General features: G+C 45.5%; 1 protein-coding gene and 1 long non-coding RNA gene across 2 annotated transcripts in view; one reads left to right on the top strand and one right to left on the bottom strand.

Annotated features, from left to right (window-relative positions):
- The window catches only part of LOC138284529 (uncharacterized), an 81384-nt gene extending 63091 nt beyond the window's left edge, over window positions 1-18293 (bottom strand). The window contains exon 1 of the long non-coding RNA XR_011201412.1: window positions 18220-18293. This is a non-coding gene — a long non-coding RNA (uncharacterized lncRNA). The remainder of the gene's footprint in view (window positions 1-18219) is intronic.
- LOC138284528 (uncharacterized) lies at window positions 6036-11424 on the top strand. The gene is made up of 2 exons (XM_069223405.1): window positions 6036-8038; window positions 11016-11424. The coding sequence occupies exons 1-2, from the start codon at window positions 6700-6702 to the stop codon at window positions 11048-11050; spliced, it is 1374 nt and encodes a 457-aa protein (XP_069079506.1). The 5' UTR covers window positions 6036-6699; the 3' UTR covers window positions 11051-11424.
- Window positions 18294-18542: the final 249 nt, after the last annotated feature.

The following is an 18542-nucleotide window of genomic DNA, read 5'->3' as shown; positions in this document are numbered from 1 at the left end:
TGAGGGCCGCCTGCTGGTCACTCCTGCACTGGTAGGTGGTTCCTCTCGGTCCTGGGGGCTGCAGTTGCAGTGCTTGGTCCAGGCGTTGGGTTCCTTTGTTACCAGGCAGTCGCTGTCAGGGGGTGCCTCTGGATCCTCTATGCAGGCATCGCTGTGGGGGTGCAGGGAGGTCGACTCAGGGTGTCCAGGTCGTTGGAGTCGCCTGGGAGTGCTCTCTGCAGTTTTGGTTGTCCTGGACTCGTGCTGGGGGTGTCGGGTGCAGAGTGTGAAGACTCACACTTCTGGTGGGAAGTGAGAGTCTCTTTAAAAGTTGTTTCAAAGTTGCAAAGTTGTTGCAGTTTCTGAACAGCACCGCTGTTCTCTGGAGTTTCTTAGCTCTTTAGGTACAGGGCAGTCCTCTGAGTCCTCAGAGGTCGCTGGTCCCGCTGGGTGCGTCACTGTGCAGGTTCTTTGAGTCTGGAGACAGGCCAGTAGAGCTGGGGCCAAGTCAGTTGGTGTCTCCGTCGTCTCTGTAGGGCTTTCAAGTCAGCAGCCCTTCTTTTTTCTTCAGGTTGAAGGAATCTGGTTTCCTGGGCTCAGGGTTGCCCCTAAATACTGAATTTAGGGATGTGTTTAGGTCAGGGGGGTAGTAGCCAATGGCTACTGTCCTTGAGGGTGGCTACACCCTCGTTGTGCTCCTTCCAGAGGGGAGGGGGGCACATCCCAATTCCTATTGGGGGAATCCTCCAAACTCAAGATGGAGGATTTCTAAAAGCAGGGGTCACCTCAGCTCAGGGCATCTTAGGGGCTGTCCTGACTGGTAGATGACTCCTCCTTGTTTTTCTCATTGTCTCCTCCAGCCTTTCCGCCAAAAGCGGGGGCTAGAGGGGCAGGCATCTTAACCAGCTGGGATGCCCTGGGGTGCTGTAACAAAAGGCATGAACTTTTGAGGCTCACCACCAGGTGTTTCAGTTCCTGCAGGGGGAGGTGAGAAGCACCTACACCCACTACAGGCTTTGTTCCTGGCCACAGAGTGACAAAGGCACTTGCCCCATGTGGCCAGAAACTTGTCTGGTTGTAGCAGGCTGGCAGAAACTGGTCAGCCTAGCACTAGGAGTTGGACTGGTATTCAGGGGGCATCTCTAAGATGCCCAATGGGTGTATTTTACAATAAATCCCACACTGGCATCAGTGTGCATTTATTGTGCTAAGAGGTTTGATACCAAACTTCCCAGATTTCAGTGTAGCCATTATGGAACTGTGGAGTTCGTAATTGACAGACTCTCAGACCATATACTGTTTATGGCTACCCTGCACTTACAATGTCTAAGGTTTTGCTTAGACACTGTAGGGGCATAGTGCTCATGCAACTATGCCCTCACCTGTGGGATAGTATACCCTGCCTTAGGACTGTAATACCTGCTAGGTGACTTACCTATGCCACAAGCAGCAAGAGGTGGGCATGGCACCCTGAGGGGAGTGCCATGTCGACTTAGTCATTTTCTCCCCACCAGCACGCACAAGCTGTGAGGCAGTGTGCATGTGCTGAGTGAGTGGTCCCCAGGGTGGCATAATATATGCTGCAGCCCTTAGAGACCTCCCCTGGCCACAGGGCCCTTTGTACCAGGGGTACCATTTACAAGGGACTTATCAGTGTGCCAGGGCTGCACCAATTGTGGGAACAAAGATACAGTTTGTGGAAAGAACACTGGTGCTGGGGCCTGGTTAGCAGGATCCCAGCACACTTTCAATCATAACTGGCATCAACAAAAGGGAAAAAGTCAGGGAGTAACCATGCCAAGTAAGGCATTTCCATACACACATCCTAGGAGCGCCAAGTCCTAGGGTCAAGTGATGTGGGGGAACATTTTTCCCAATTTCCACAAAGATGTTGCAGCCCAATGCTAGATGCATCATGTCGGCCCCTGCAAAGAGTAATCTACCGCAAGAGTCATCAGCCAGCAGAGTATCCGAGTGTAATCTGGTCGGGTTGTAATAGAATCTTTGTAGAAACGTGTATGACTCTATGGCTGCTGTTCAACGACATATGCTTAATTTGCATGCAGCAAAGTTTCTGATGATCATTTGTTACCTCGAATCCTACATCTGAACTCCATTTCATTCGAATATTTGTGGCTCTCTGAACAATCGTGGCTATCATATCTTCACATAGGTATCAGATAATGTGGTTCTTTAGAGGATTCTGGTATTGTTGTCCTAGATGCACTCTGAAGTCTTTTATAGGTATTCACCCAGTGGTGTTAGTGCTATGTTGTTCCCTCATATGTGCTCTCAGGTTATAAGTGGTCCTTCAGAGAACAAGTCCCTCATTTTAACAATGTTCAGATTATATAATTGCTTACTTATTTGTGGTTCCAATAGGATTGTTAACCTAAGCTCTTACCTGCACGTCTTGCCTGGATGGATACTGTAAATTAATTTTCTGTTGTTTTATCAGAAAGTACAAGGTGAATCATGTGCATCCGACTGGGTTCAGAGCAGTGCTCATGGCCAGTGTAGGAAAGTGCCCGTTTTGACAAAGTCCCCCCCCGCTTTTTGCCACTGGTACTGAGGCTTTTCGACTGAAGGTGCACTGGGTTCCAAATAACCAGGACCCCAGTGCCAGTGTTCTTTCCGTGAAAAAAGGTAAACTGATCTAATTGTGTACAGTTGGCACACAGGTTAACACACCTGTAAGTCCCTAACAAATGGTATCACTTGTAGGTAGGGCATGGATACTAAAGAGTCTCATAAAGGGCTCCAGCATGTATTATGCCACCCTAATGGACCACCCTACAAATTGCATGCAGACTGCCATTGCAGGCTGCGTGGCATGAGCAGATATATTCCAGTGATGTCTTGTTCGATTACTAGATACTACAAGTGAACAGGGAAGCCATCTTAAGGTATGTACTGGGCACTGGTCATTACAAGTTACCCAGCTACATAATGGCTTCACTGAAACCTATGGTGTTTGGTATCAATCACCTTGACTTAATAATTCAATACTGATGCCAGTATTTGATTTATTATGACATGCACCCAGAGGGCACCTTAGAGGCGCCTCCTGCAAACCTGCTAGTCCTCTATTGTGCTGGATGACTGGTATCGACCAGCCTGCCACCACATATGAATTTCTGACCCCCCTGGAGGTGACAGCCCATGCTCTCAGAGACCAGAAACAATGCCTGCTCCAGATGAAGGTGTTATCACTTCCTCCCGCAGGATGGCTAGTGAATCTGCATACCAAGGCCAGGGACTTCAAAGTCCCTGCCACCTCTGAGCCCAGCTTTCCCCAGAAATAGGCCGTGCCACCCCTTACTTTGAGGCTCATTTAGCACCAGGACAGGTGGGAAATTAGCTATGCAGGTAGGCGTGTTGCAGTACTAGACACCCCCCTAAGTTGGGCTGCCTGATGTGCTCCACGAAGGAAGCGTTTCACCATCTTATTTTTGGTGCAACAGTAACACTGGGACAGTGTTATGCCCACTCCCCACAGAAAGTGGTCATATAGGGGGTGTAGTGGCCCCAGAGGTAAGTAGCCCATTGGCTACTACCCTACACCCCCCTAAGTACCCCTGCATTGAGTATTTAGGTGGCCCCTGACACCAGGAACTCACATTTGACTAACTAAAGAAGAAGAAGGACAAAGAAAAGCTGACCAACGCAATAACTGTGGGCTGGCTAAGGACTTTGGCGCCAAACCCTGCCTACCTGCTCCAGTCTCAACACCTGAAAAGACACAGCTTGTCCTGCAGCTGTGCATCCTCCAAAAGCCTGGGAGGCCTTCCAGCACTTGGCCAACCAACCATCATCTCCCTTGGAGTGAAGGAGCCACTCCATGCACCAGCAGGCACCAACCACAACTGTTGATTCCTCGTTTTGCTGACAATCTGGGGCACCTTGGGAGCATCTTGCCAGAAAGACGATCCCTATTATCCAGGAGTGCAGCCCCGTCAACCCATCCAGTCTTCAAAACACTGAGCCTGCCTGGAGCCTGCCTTCACCAAATACCTGGGGTAGCGACGTCAGTCACGAGAACAAAGGCTTGTTTGCCTTCAGCCGGAACCACACCACTGCAAACAATTACATGCACATCGAGGGACTTCAAAAGAGGTGAGCTCCTTCCCAGAAATTGTTCTGCCGTGTTTCTTTCCCCTCTTCTGTAAGTACCCAAAAACCATGAGAGCCTCTTACTCGCTGACCTACTGGACAAAACACCTATGCACCAAGCCCGGGGCCATTGAAACCTATAGTGTCTGTGCAGAGCCGAGACCCTTAAGGACTGAGCCCCTTCCCCCATGGGTTCAGCCGGACTGATGGCCCAGTCCCCACCTGCAGCACTTTTCTTCCAGGTACTGCTCCATTGACTTCAATGCTTCACGTCCAAGGCTACCACTGCTAGGAGCACTTCTGCACCCAGACACACCAGGACAGGTAACCCGAACTGCTGGTGGTTCTAGACTAGAGACCTTTGCCTTACCTTAAGTCCAGAAGAACAGTCCTGTACGTCAATTGCAAGTGCCCCTGTGCAGTGTATGTTTTCTCTATAGGATAACATTATCGCTTTCAAGGCTCATGCCTCACATTTTACAGCTGTATTTTCTATATTTCTTTAAATCGCTAACTTAAAAAGTACTTACTGCGCTCTTGGTGTCTAAACTAATATAAAAAGTTGTACTATTTTTAGGTTAAGCACGCAATCACTTTGACCTGTTGTAAGTATTGTGGGCTTTTAACCATATCCAACTCACACCCATCACTTTTATTCATTCGTGGGCTTGCCTTTCAAAAATCACTTGATGTCATTAGTAAATGATTTATGTTTGTCCCCCCTTGGGGTGGTTTTGTTACCGATTGGCAGATTTACCCTGTTACATGGATTATTGCACTAATGCCGATATACTTCAGTGTGGCGAACTACTTTTTTATTTTGTCTGTGCTCCGTGGCTGCCATGGTGCTCACAGCACTCACAGTGCAAACTCGATCGGCGGTATTGGATCACAGCTCACATTGTTTACACTGTTACCTAATAAGAGTCCTTTCATTTTTGCCTTTGGCTGTTATTCGCGTGATCTGTAGGTTACCAGATTACCTTCATAGGCAGATCGGAAAGCATTTTCTTTTCAGGTCCTAAGGTGTGTTGAAAGCACTGTCGCCCGTCATGCCCAGGCAAGCTGTCGGCGGGTCTCACTATGTCCAGTGTGGGAAATGAGGTCTCTTTGGAGTCATAAGCAGTGTGGAGAGAGAGTGGACAAACCAAAGCGTCACCAGAACACAAGGCAGAGACCTCAAGTGATTTCATAGTCGAGATTTGACTGGGAGGCAGAAATACAAAGCTGTTCTCTCCCCAGAAAGAACATTAATTGCCAGAGTTATTTTGATATTTTTTACATTATATGCACTCTGATCTGCTTAGTACCATTCTATGCAGCAGGCATATTAACCCTCTGCACCACCTTAAAATTACTCCAAGCTTCCACTATACAAAACCATGTTCTCTCTCCGGAAAGAACATTAATCACAAGAGTTATTTTGACAATTTTACATTATATGCACTTTGTAAATTGTCTAGTACACGTTCTTTGCAGCAGGCACATTAACCCTCTGCACTATCTTATAAGGACTCCAAGCTTCCACTAGACAAAAATATGTTCTCTATCCAGAAAGAACATAAATTGTCAGAGTTTTTTTACATTTTTATATTATAGGCACTTTGTGATTTGCCTAGCACACGATCTTTGCAGCAGCCACATTAACCCTCTGCGCTACCTTATGATGACTCAAAGCTTCCACTAGACAAAAGTATGTTCTCTCTCCAGAAAGAACATTAATCACCAGAGTTATTTTGACATTTTTACATTAGATGCACTCTAAACAGAAAAACGTCACAAAAGGGAAAAAACAGCTGTAACATTGAGCTGAAGGGGCAGGGAGTGGCTGGACATAGAATGTATGGGTCCGCTATAGCTTTAAAATTTTATGACAAGACCGGAGGCTCCTATTATGCTTTCTTTTCCTGCTTTATTTCAAACAGCAGCCAAGAAGAAAAGCACGAATCCCAGGGGATTGCAAACAAGCAACCAATGGGATAACAGAAACTAAGATCATCAACCAATCAATGCAGAGCATCACATAAGGTATACCTATCCTGACTGCAGGCAGCCCTCTTTTCTTGCTGCTCGCAGTCAAGATAAGTATACCCTTCATTGCTCCTTATATCACCTGTTATTTCCTTGTATTTATATTATATTATATGTTCATTTATTATCGTGTTAAAACTCTTGTTGTATCGTTTCTTGTGAATATTTGTAATACTTGGTAGTTTGACACTTCAACACGTCTTTTTTCTCGAATTCCGTTTGTCAGAGGCGCATCGCCGCGAACGTTCTATCCTGAACGCCGGCTGACGCGACCTCTACTCTGACAGCTGGCTTCAGTCCAACACATTCCTTTCACCACAGAGGCTGGGTGAAAGCTCTGCCATTCTTTGTTCCGGTTCTAAAACAGGAGTTAAAAGCTTGAAGGCTTTTATTGATTTTGCAATTAGCCTGCTTGTATAAACAAAAGCAGCTGAGACTGTTCACGGAAAGCCGGCAGTAATTCTTCTCAAGAGTTCCTTGCATATTTGTTCGGTGAGTCACAGGTCATTAACCTGAAAGCTTGTGTTTTCAAATTTAACCCTTTTAAACACCGTTTTTTCTCTCTTTGTCATAGCTATGGATTTTTCAGACTACTTTAATTCTAATGAAGACTCTCAAGAAGACTTCTCCTATAATTTAAATAGCTTCATTCAATCCTCTGTCAAGAAAGCAGTTTCTGCTTCTATGGACAAAATTTCTAAACAAATTCAGTCCACTATGTCCTCATGTCTATCTCAATCGCAAATGGCCCATTCTGCGGGGGAAAGCAGAAAGCGCAAAGCCCCGGAGGCTTCTCAAAGTCAGTCTAATGACTCGTCTGCGCTTATGGTTGGTGAGTCAAACTCACACGGGATAGAGGACGAAGTCCCTCAAAGGCCTCCCAGTTTGGAGGGGAATACAAATTTGGGTCAAAAATGTAAAAGTAAGTCAAAAAATGTCCCCAAGACCCAAAAAATTGTGATTGAGGATATTAAAGATACCGATGACGATGCTGACTCTATTGTCTCCTCGTCAGACATTGAGGACGATAATTACTCTAATTTTTGGATCGGACCTCTTCCTAAAAAATCAAAATTAGCTTCATCTAGCCAATCCCATCCCCCCCTCTTAGATTCTGACGGCAACCCCATGTTTGATCCTGGACTAATCCACCATCCTAATTCGACAGAATGGGTTCCCTCCGATCATGTAGCAAAATATATTTTAGCTAAATTGCGACTTCCTCTAGACAAACAAGTTCGTTCAAGACTACGAGCTGAATGTCCCAGACCTTCCCTCCCACTACACATTACCGATACCCCTGCCATAGACCCGTCCCTCCTAACATTCTTCTCCAACTTTGGCAAGGACCCACGCAAAGGGGTGGACAGAGCATGGGCTCTATGTCAAGATAAAGTACTGGATCTGGTCGGGCCGTTATCCCGCATTTTTGATCTAGCTGAATCAGCTAGAGCCAATGATGAGTCTATCGACCCAGAAGAACTCTCTCTCTGGACTCAGAGAGCTTTTTGCTTGCTGGGTAATGCCAACTCAGCCATGACGCATGAACGCCGTAAAGGTCTGCTGCTTAAGCTTGACCCTAAACTTGCAAATTTGGCGTCTAAAGATCCAGGAGCCAAAGCCGATGGCTTACTGTTCGGGGACAATTTCATAAAGGAACTAAGCAAATATGTTACCACTTTTGCTTCAATTAACAAAGCCCAACAATCACTTAAAAAGGTTTTTAATTCTCGGGTTTTTGTCAGGGCCGGTAGAGGCAGAAGCCGCTCCACCGGCCGCCCTTCCAGAAACCAAGGCTTCAGAGGTTCATTTGCTTACCAGCAACAACAGCAACAAGACTTTCGTCCCCAGTTCTACCCCCAGCGCTCCAGAGGATACAGAGGGAGGAACCAACGCAGATCCTACAACAATTCAGGTAAACCTTCCTTCTGGCCATCCTTCTGTAGGGGGTCGTCTAAAATTGTTTCTCCACAAATGGATAGAGATTACCTCAGATCCCTGGGTACTCAACACAATCAAAGGTTATTTAATAGAATTTTACGAGAGTCCCTATCAAAACTTTCCGCTGCCCCCTCTCAAATTTTCAAAAGAAATGTCAGACCTAATCTCTGCAGAAATACAAGAGCTTCTTCAAAAACAAGCTATTCAACCGGCATTTCCCCTTCCTTCAGGCTTCATAAGCCCACTGTTTTTAGTAATAAGAAAAAACAAGAAAATCAGACCAGTCATCAATCTCAGACAACTCAATCACTTTGTTGTATACAGACACTTCAAGATGGAAACCATTCTCCAGCTCCGAGATTCCCTACTTCTCAACGACTGGATGGTCCGTCTAGATCTCCAAGACGCATACCTAACAGTTCCAGTTCACTACTCTCACAGAAAGTTCCTTCAATTTCAATGGAATCTCAATACCTATCAATTTACTTGTCTTCCCTTCGGTCTCTCTTCAGCTCCTTGGTGTTTCACAAAGCTAATGAAACCTATAGTAGCTCTTCTTCGATCTCAAGGTTTCAGATTAATAATATACTTAGACGATATTCTTCTAATGCATCAAGACATTTCTATTCTGAAGTCCCAACTCGCTTACACCATCTCCCTTCTTTCAGACCTAGGCTTTCTAGTAAACCAGCAGAAGTTAATATTTACCCCTTCACAAAAGATGGAATTCTTAGGATTCCTGATCAATTCCCCTCAAGGTCTCCTTCAACTCCCGATCTCAAAAATAAAACACATCAAATCCGAGATAACCCTATCTTTACAGCAGACTTCTCTCTCCCTCAGGTCTCTTGCAAGAATTGTAGGTCTTCTTTCTTCTTCAATTCAAGCAATCTTTCCAGGCCCTCTTCACTATCGGGCTCTTCAGAGATTAAAAATTCGTCATCTTCGCAAAGGTCTTGCTTATTCAGATTTCATCCCCCTCGATCTAGAATCCCGTACAGAACTCCAATGGTGGCTGGATCACCTCGAAGCCTGGAACGGCAGGACCATCTTTGCCTCAGTCCCAGATCTTGTGTTAGAATCCGATGCAAGCCTAACAGGTTGGGGCGCAAGGTGTGGTCACATATCGACTGGAGGCACATGGTCTCGACAGGAGTCTTCATTGCACATCAATTATTTAGAGATGCTTGCAGGCTCCTTTGCAATAAGGACTTTCACCAAAAACAAAGTCTCTTGTTCCGTACTCCTTCGTATGGACAATCTTACAGCGGTAAGATATATAAATCACCTTGGCGGTACCAAATCCAAACCACTAGCAGAACTGGCAAAAAGTTTTTGGGATTTCTGCCTTCACAGAAAAATTTCAGTTCAAGCGGAATACTTACCAGGTTCTCTCAACTCAGTCGCAGATTGGTTTTCTCGTCATCTTTCAGACTACAGCGACTGGAAACTTCACTCTTCAGTCTTCAACTCTATCCATCACAAGTGGGGTCCCTTTCACACAGACCTGTTTGCATCCCGTCTGAACACTCAGCTACCTCGTTTCTTCAGCTGGAGACCAGACCCTCATGCGTTAGCGACCGATGCCTTTCTCCAACAGTGGCATTCCGCAACGCACTATGCATTCCCTCCGTTCATAATGATAAACAGAGTCCTCAATCATCTCCGACGACAAAAAGCCACTATAGTCTTAATAGTTCCGTTCTGGCAAGCTCAAGTATGGTTTCCCACTCTCCTGGAGTTAGCCGTCGACTTTCCCGTCCTGCTATCCTCCTTTCCCTCACTACTTCTCAATCCTCAAGGTCTTCCCCACGATCTCATTGTCAACAAAACCCTGTTTCTATCCGCTTGGAAAGTCTCAGGTCTTCATCGTCTTATCCAGGAATTTCACTCGAAGCTTCAGCTTATATCAACAGCTCCTGGGCTCCCGGCACTTCCAAAGCATACAAGTCAGCGTGGTCTATCTGGTCTAGCTGGTGTTTGGGAAAATCATGCGATCCCTTTTCAACAGATCTAACTTTAATAGCTAACTTCCTGGCCTCTCAGGCTAGCGCAGGCAAATCTTACAGAACCATTAATCTTTATAGATCAGCATTGTCGCTACATCTTCCTCTTATAAACGGAAAACCAGTAGGAGAACATCCTATGATTTGTCGTTTATTAAGAGGAGTGAAATTTTCCAATCCACCAATTCCCAAATACTCCACCATATGGGACGTCAACCTAGTCCTTCAAATGTTTATCTCTTGGCAAGATAATGAATCCTTATCTCTGAAAATGCTTTCAGCCAAATTAACAATGTTACTGTGTCTTGTCTCTATAAAACGTTTGTCAGATGTAAGAGCCTTAGATATCTCGGCTCGTCAATTCACTCCGTCTGGTATTCTATTCAATGTGTCCCGTCGTACTAAAACCAATATTACCTCTGTGTTTTATCCCTTTTTTCCAAATCAACCAAAACTCTGTGTAGGAAACTGTTTAAAAGTTTATGAACAAAAAACGGCCGATCTTAGAACATCTTCTGCTTCCCAACTTTTAATCTCCTTTAGGAAACCTTATAAACCGGTTTCTTCTCCTACCTTGGCTCGTTGGGTCAAATGGGTAATGTCACTAGCGGGCATTGATACTTCAAAATTTGGCGCCCATTCTGCTAGAGGTGCCATGGCATCAAAAGCCTTTTGGGCTGGCTCAAGATTGGAGGATATTCTAAGATCGGCAGATTGGTCTAATGATTCTACCTTTCGTACATTTTATTGTAAACCTGTTAATTCAGCAACTTCTATTGTAATTGACATGCTTTAAACAAGCATAATAGGAGCCTCCGGTCTTGTCATAAAATGTAGATTTTCCAAGTAGTTTATGATGGAAAGTCTTAATTTTATTAAAGACACGGAGGCGAGTATTATCCCACCACTTATTGTACTAATCTTGTTATCTCCCTCCCTTTCTAGCCAATACCAACACTTCAGCATCCTCCTCAACTTAAGTCAGCGGATGCCTTTCCTTCACGAGGATCTCATTCACCACGTCTTTCACGAAGCTCGGATCTGTACACCCAGCATCTGGTTAAACCATACATTGTTCCTAATTTGGACAGAATTCAAGACTTTTTTGCTCTAATTCTAGCAATATGTTTGATCTGTTGTATAGTACCTTTGTTTAAATCTGTTTCTTGACTGTCTCGCAAACGAAAAGAGGGCTGCCTGCAGTCAGGATAGGTATACCTTATGTGATGCTCTGCATTGATTGGTTGATGATCTTAGTTTCTGTTATCCCATTGGTTGCTTGTTTGCAATCCCCTGGGATTCGTGCTTTTCTTCTTGGCTGCTGTTTGAAATAAAGCAGGAAAAGAAAGCATAATACTCGCCTCCGTGTCTTTAATAAAATTAAGACTTTCCATCATAAACTACTTGGAAAATCTACATTATGTTGCGTCAGTATTTAGTGCTTTTACATTTATATGCACCAGCTGTGTTACTACATAGTGCTTTAAAGCTATTTTCTGCTTTGAAGATGTTCGTTTTTTTGGGCCTCCAGGAATAAGGAGTTATTTGTTTGAGCGCAATATTACAACTTTACTGAACTCCTTAATAAATACCTTTGAAATTGGAGCACTGCTGCCACTTCCAAACCCTATGCAGGCAGCCAACCCCATCTCATGAGCTGTAGCTGCAGTCCGTGATGAAAACAGTCAGGTAAGGTGCTGAAATCCTGGCTTTGTTGTGTTTTTACTATGTTTCTCTACTATTCAAGAGGGCCTTCCAACTGTAATATCGTAAAGTTGGAAACCAGCCCTTGGAGTAGTATTCGTAGAGTTGCCCAGTTCCTTGGTTTGATGCGTGATTCACTCATTTCATTTATGTTTCTGCTTTGCATTCTGGGACTTGTAGCTTTATTTTTATAATGTGATACAAGCCGCGGATACAAAGCAGGAACCTGACTAGATGAACTACACATTCTTGAGTCTGTGAAACTTGAGCTGTGTGTGCATATATTTATAAAACTAACCTAGACGACAGCTTACACTTGATTATTCTGTACAAAGGTCAATATATTATAATTAATATTTCGGTTCAAGACTGAGGATCATAACTATCATGTGGGATGGTTCTACTCAAGTGTGTGAAAAAATATGTGTGTTTTGTTTGACTCCCCAGACTCCATTAAAGGGACAGTGATCCAGTAAGCACGCATTTTAGGAGTACAATTATTTATTCATTGCCCCACAGGCAATGTCGCCTGTACTAACTGCCCAGTAAATATGTTTTGCACCTGGGAGTAGTTTGTGTTTTAAGGGTCTTGTTTAAAAAAATATTCCAGTAGGCCTAATAGCCCTTTAGATAGATGCAGGGCCACTGGAATTATGTGGCAGAAAGGACCAAAATATGCAGCAGGGTTGACCAATTAATGTTGCAAAAAACGTCCATTATGCATTTACAATGCCAATAGCTCCAGCTCAAGTAAATGTGAGACTCTAAATCGGTCTCAGGTTTCTTCTTGAGTGTGTGTCTCATTTATTGTCTCTCTGTGTTCAACAAATGCTTAGCACTACCCTTTGATAAGCCTAAACTGCTCACCCACACTACCACAAAAGAGATCATTTAGGGGTATTACTTTACCCTCTGTCAGCTAATAAGTGTTGCCTGTACTATCTACATAGTGTACCCCTACATTGGTACACTGCATAGATAGCCACTTTCCTACAGCCAGGAGCTGCACTGCTCGCTACAGCACGGAGAGTGACAATGCCTCTGCACTACAGCCAGGCGCGGCAGATCTCTGGGGCTGTGTCCAATAGTGGGCAAACTGTGCTTGTGCGATGTGGAAGTAAAGTTCAAAATCTGGGTAGTCAGGCAGTCCTGCTTTCAAGGATGAATGAGAGCATCCCATCTCAGTCTCGATTGCTTTCATACCCAAGCGAGGTCCGTTGAGAAATCAGGCCACTTCACTAATGATTAGACTTTTAATCGTGAGAAAAACACTCTGTTTGCCCTAGCTGGGATGTTTAGGCAGAGATATAACATTATGGAAAGGACTAACATTTTCAATATGTCGACTCAACTTGCTGGGAACAGTGGGGGTGTATCCAGCTTTCAACATTTCCCTTGAGTTTTATATTAGTACCCCACAACTGTCACGCATGACTATTGCCTAATGCTGGTTCAGCTTATTTCCCAAATATCTTACTGATTGATCAGTCCTTTGCCATGGACATTCTAGACGGCAGCAAATCATCTTCTTCGTCAATGGGAATATCGGGGGCTTGTTCCAATTGGGTTTTAGTCGCGTGATTCCACTGAATTTCAGAATATACCCAGTGACAGAGGAAATAATAATTCTGGATGCTCGTATATAAAAGACAATATAGAAGAGAATCTGAGTCCGGGGTGTGAATTGTTCTCACAAAGGGCACAAGTTAGCGGTTTGAAATCCTATGAATATACAAGTGGTGACGTGAACACCTCTGCCTGACCCCTCTGTTCCCACTGACTGAGCTAGAAACATGCCCATTTACCTTGATCCCTGATCTAGACTAGTTATCTACTGCAGGAATATTTCGCCTAGAGTAGACCAAGCCGTCAGTGTATTTTTAACTTCACAACTGCCCCAATTTGCAACTATGGACCACTTTTATTTATTTAGCTATATAATTACCTAATTGGGGCCATATTTTTTTGGTGCCTAAGTCTATATTCTGTTCCAGTCTGACCCTAGCAAAGAGCAGCACAGCCCTTGTGTCAATGGGCCCAGATGTTTGGGAATTTGTGGGTATGGTTAATGCTGAATTGGCACAAATTAATAGGAATGGGCATCAACATACTGTACCCAGCGACATCTCAGAATACCAGCCCTCCTTCCATCCAAGATGTACAGCCAGCAGCAACCATTGACTGGGAGTGAAGGATTCTATACCCAGATCAGTGTAATCCCCATACCAGCGCAGTCCCCAACTCTGTTGGGTAATCAGACTCCTTCACTCAACTCTCTGGGCATATGTGCATCAGTGACAGCAATCCAGGGTGGGCTGACGGGCAACCACACAGGCTGGCATCCAGACCCCAAGGAAGCCCTGCAGCTTGATCTTATCAGCAATACCTGGGTGCGTGTCCCACTGCACCATCCAGGAAACAGGCCTGAGCTTCTTCAGAATGCCATGCAGTGAGGCTGGCAGCTCCAGGACTCAGTCTTGACTCACCTCTTCCAAACGAATGCAACAAGCAGGGCCTACACCAGCTGAATACATTAGCAGCCAGGCAAACTCAATGCTGCCTGCATTATCACTAGAGCCTGCCAATGTTATACCTCTGCAGGCCAGGCTGCCCGGTAGGGAGGAGACCTGCATCCTCTTCGACCTCTCTCATCCCCATCCTCAAATCTGACACAATCACCAATGGGCTCAGGAAGTCAAGTTACAAGCAGATTATCAGGGGTGTAGCTTCACATGGACTGTTTGGGGTGTTAACACCCCAGCCCACCCACAAAAAATGCTTCATAGTTGGGTCTGAGTACCCTGAGTCGTGCCTACTATGTCTGTGTTGGTTTTTAGGGTTCTCCTGCGTGAGCATGCGCTAGTGCCTGTGCTCTCGCTTGTGAGACTCTTGTGTTCTGTAATTGGCTTGGAACCAGCCCATGATTGCTATAATTTGGCTGCAGCGTTTTCACTCTTCTTTGCCGCTTTCTAATTGGGCAGCGCTTGCCTATGCATCACTTCCTTTTCTCTTAGTGAGCATGGACCAAGCACAGATTAATTTAAGTGTAATTAGTGTTGCTCCCCTGCAGATCTGATTCAGGTACTATTGTAAGAGTGGAGAGCTGTACACGGACAGCAGTGAAGTTACACAAGGTCAGTGATGTTTTTTTGTTGGTGGGGGAGACTAAGGGCCTGATTTAGAACTTGGCGGACGGGTTACTCCGTCACGATGGTGATAAATATCCCACCCACCGAAATCTAAATCCCGTTGTGACGGAATAACCTGTCCACCAAGTTCTAAATCAGGCCCTAAGTGATTTGTCCAGAATGACAGGATATTCAGGTGACACTGATACTCAAACCTGGTTCCCCAGTTCCAAAGTCGGCAGTTCTGATCTAAGCCACATCCTCACCCTATAGGGGTTACAGTTTTTTAACTTTCTATTTAGTTCTACTTTATTATGTTGATTCTAAAATCCAGATATTCTTTTAAAATCTTTGTATCATATTAAGATGCTCCATTACACGATTCCATGAACTAAGCAAATTATGGTATAAATCTAAATGGGGACATGTTCATCACATTCGAAGTGGTAATTTGAAGAGATTTCAATTTTGTGTCGGCAGCACCACCTTGTGGCTATTTTAAACATCCTAAAAATGTTCATTAATAGGGAGAGAACGGAAACAATATAACCTTTCATTCTAAACGGAACTGTTAACATCCACAACAAACAAGCTGACTTTCTCCACTTATTATTTTAAAGACCAGATACCTTTCTAGAGCATAAAGTTATCAATGTTTTTTTAGCATAGCAACTATTTTACAGGCTTCTCCGAGGTGAACTCCTAAAGATGGGGGATAAAACTATGACACAGTCAATCCTTGCCGTGTCATAGCTCTTGTTTTTACCTTTCCCCCACCCCCCATCCAGTTTCTTCAACCGTCCTGTTTGTTCTGACCTCTCCCATCCATGTTTCTTGTCTCCCTCCCACTTCCAGAAGTTAAAAAACATGATCGGAAGCAGCCAGCGCTGGCTATTCCTAGAACTTTTTAGGTCTCGGCTCTAGACATCGCATATGCGCTGTCTCAAAGAGAGACATGATGTTTAAGCTTTGTGGGTTTCAGCCCACCCATAAGCTTCTTATTTGCTGGCTCTATCGTAGCTCTTAATCTTACTCCTCATTTGTAGTGGCGTGCATGTGTCCTGCCTCTTCCTGTCCTGACCCCTCCACCGAGAGCGGGATCAATTACTAACATTCCTGTACCCCTCCCCTTTTAGATAGTGTTTAGGGACTAGTTTTTATGGGCGAGCACAAAGTGCCCCGTCCATTCTGTAATCTCTCTTTGGGCTTAAGACCATGCCCACGTCACTCACTTACATTGGTTCGTGGGCTTGCCTTTTAAAATCCTCGTCCTTTCATTTGTGAAAGGCATGCATACTTCATGCCTTTTCCGGTGTTTAGCCCACCTGCACAGCACCGGTAAAGTACCAAAAAGCATAGAGGCTCAATGTTTTCAGCCTGGAGTCCGGATTACTTTATCTGTTTATTTTGCACGCAGCGCAATTGCGCTACATTTTACATAGCGCTATCGCGCTGCTTTTTTTTTTGTTGCTTTACAACGCTAATAGCTCTAACTCGAACAAATGCAAGACCCATTGCATTGAAAATGCTTGTTTTAGTTTGTGTTCAGCACTTAACACAAGCGCTTGTGCATTCAGCCACTCTGCAACACATTTTTTGTTTGTTTTCAACGCTTAACACAAGCGCTTCTGTTTTCAGCTGGTCTGTGTTCCGATGCGCATTCTTATAATTGTTGTCCACACTTAACACGATTGTTGTATATTTTTGATAACATTTTAGTTTTATTTGATATCTTCTCTTACTAAAGATCCTCTCCTTCTGAGGGTTGCAGCTATTTTTGCGGGGTGGTCATGAGTTTAAAGGGTGATTTCTGTTATTTTGCGCAAGGGGGGGTGTTCCTAGATGGGCATGGCTGTCACGCTGCAGCCTCCTGGGGCCAGCCGGCTGTAGGGATTGTAGTTCCACAAGACGGATTCAGGCAAGTGTAGGCCCACTGCGGCCATGCTTTCCACAGCGCACAAAGCAGCGTGCTGGGAGCTGCTCCCAGAAAGAGGAGGGATGTAGAGTCCAGCTGGACTCGTTCTAGTGTTTCTGCCAGCCACTCTGCTGAGGGCTGGTCTTACATGTGTACCCTGCCAATAAAAAGGGCCGGGCGCACGTGCCTGGGGCCAGTTAGTAATACCCTACCACTGTGTCTGCGTCATGTTACTTCCCAGCATGAGGGCCTAAGGCCCCATACTACATTGGCGACGAGTGGGTACTGCAACCCTACGTGGCTGCAGACAGCTCCACTTCTAGGTTGGTAGTGGAGGGAAGTATAGCCTCTGTCTAAGGCACCCCCCACGTCTCCTCCGGCGAGCATGAAGATCACCAGTGTGCCAGGACAGTGACCCGGTTCAGAGACAGGCGCCCGCCGCAAGCCCAGAAAGGACAAGGGGAATGGAAGCACTAGTGCCGGCACTCCACCAGGCACGAGGTGAGCCCGGGGGTACGAAAATTGCCTCCCCTGCACCCAAGCAAAATTATTGGTATGGCCTTGGAAGGCCGTGAAACTGCCCGCAGCGTGAATGAAGGCTGCTGCGGCCACGCTTTAATGAAATGGTGCGAGCTTGCACCAAGACATAAGGAAAAAGGACCCAGGGCCGTTTTCCCCCTTTTTCCTTTTCTTTAGAAAAAAATGGTGCGGAAAGAAAATGTGGCGAAAGAAAAAATGCGGCCGTGACGGCCGCCCCTACCCCCACCTTCGAGAAGGGAGCGCGGCCTGCAGCCGCGCACCAGAAAATAGTAGTGCCGCGAGGTGAGGTGCCTCCAGGCACTAAAAAGAGATAAAGCGCTCCACAGCGTGTGCCCTGCTGCTGCGGCCGCGTACTGAAAATTATGCTGGCCGGCACCAAACTTGAAGAAGAAAATGCCCAGAGCCGCCCCCCAGCTGCCGTGTGAACCAACTTGAAATACATGGTGCTGACACGCACCAAGCACAATACAATTGCCAAGGGCCGCCCCCCCTCCGTTATGAAAAAACAAGGAAAACGCGTAGAAGGAAGCATCGGTGCAGACACACACCAAAAACAATTTGAAATGCAGGTGCAGGCACGCACCAAAACAAGTTGAAGTACATGGTGCATACATGCACCAAAGCAGATAAATGGTGGTGCACAGCCTCCCCCACAAACTTCAAAATTTGTGGAAGTAAGTGGAGAGGTGCTGACACGCACCTGGAATATAATCCAACTGCCCGGAGCCCCCACCCCACCTCACTCAATTTAATACCATCTGCCTGCTACTTGCCTCTTCAAACGAGGCTGAGCAGGAAAATTTACATTTTACAAGGAAAAAAAGAAGACAGAAAAGTGCTAGAAAACGAAAAAGACACTTACCTGCAGCTTCTGCAGCTCCCCTCCAGAGCCCCCTCCAGCCTGGATCCTCTCCGGTGTCTGTCTCCAACAAACGAGGCACAAGAGGAAGAAAGAGTGTCTTTCAAGCATGAAAGAAGTGCACTACTGACATCCAGTGGCCAAAGATGGCACTGCACCCTATTTCTGTTTTAAAGGAAAACAAGCTTGGATGAAAGCAAGTTTACAGCAGCACCTTCAGAAAGTGACTGCTCCACACCAAGAGTACGCCCGTGGACAGAAACGGCGCAGAAGACGAAAACGTCGAGGAAGAAGGAAGCTACGCGGGCGATGCTGCAAAAGGGAAG

This window comes from Pleurodeles waltl, chromosome 3_1 (assembly GCF_031143425.1).
Source record: "Pleurodeles waltl isolate 20211129_DDA chromosome 3_1, aPleWal1.hap1.20221129, whole genome shotgun sequence".
Taxonomy (NCBI): domain Eukaryota; kingdom Metazoa; phylum Chordata; class Amphibia; order Caudata; family Salamandridae; genus Pleurodeles; species Pleurodeles waltl.
This window is presented reverse-complemented; position numbering and strand designations above follow the sequence as displayed.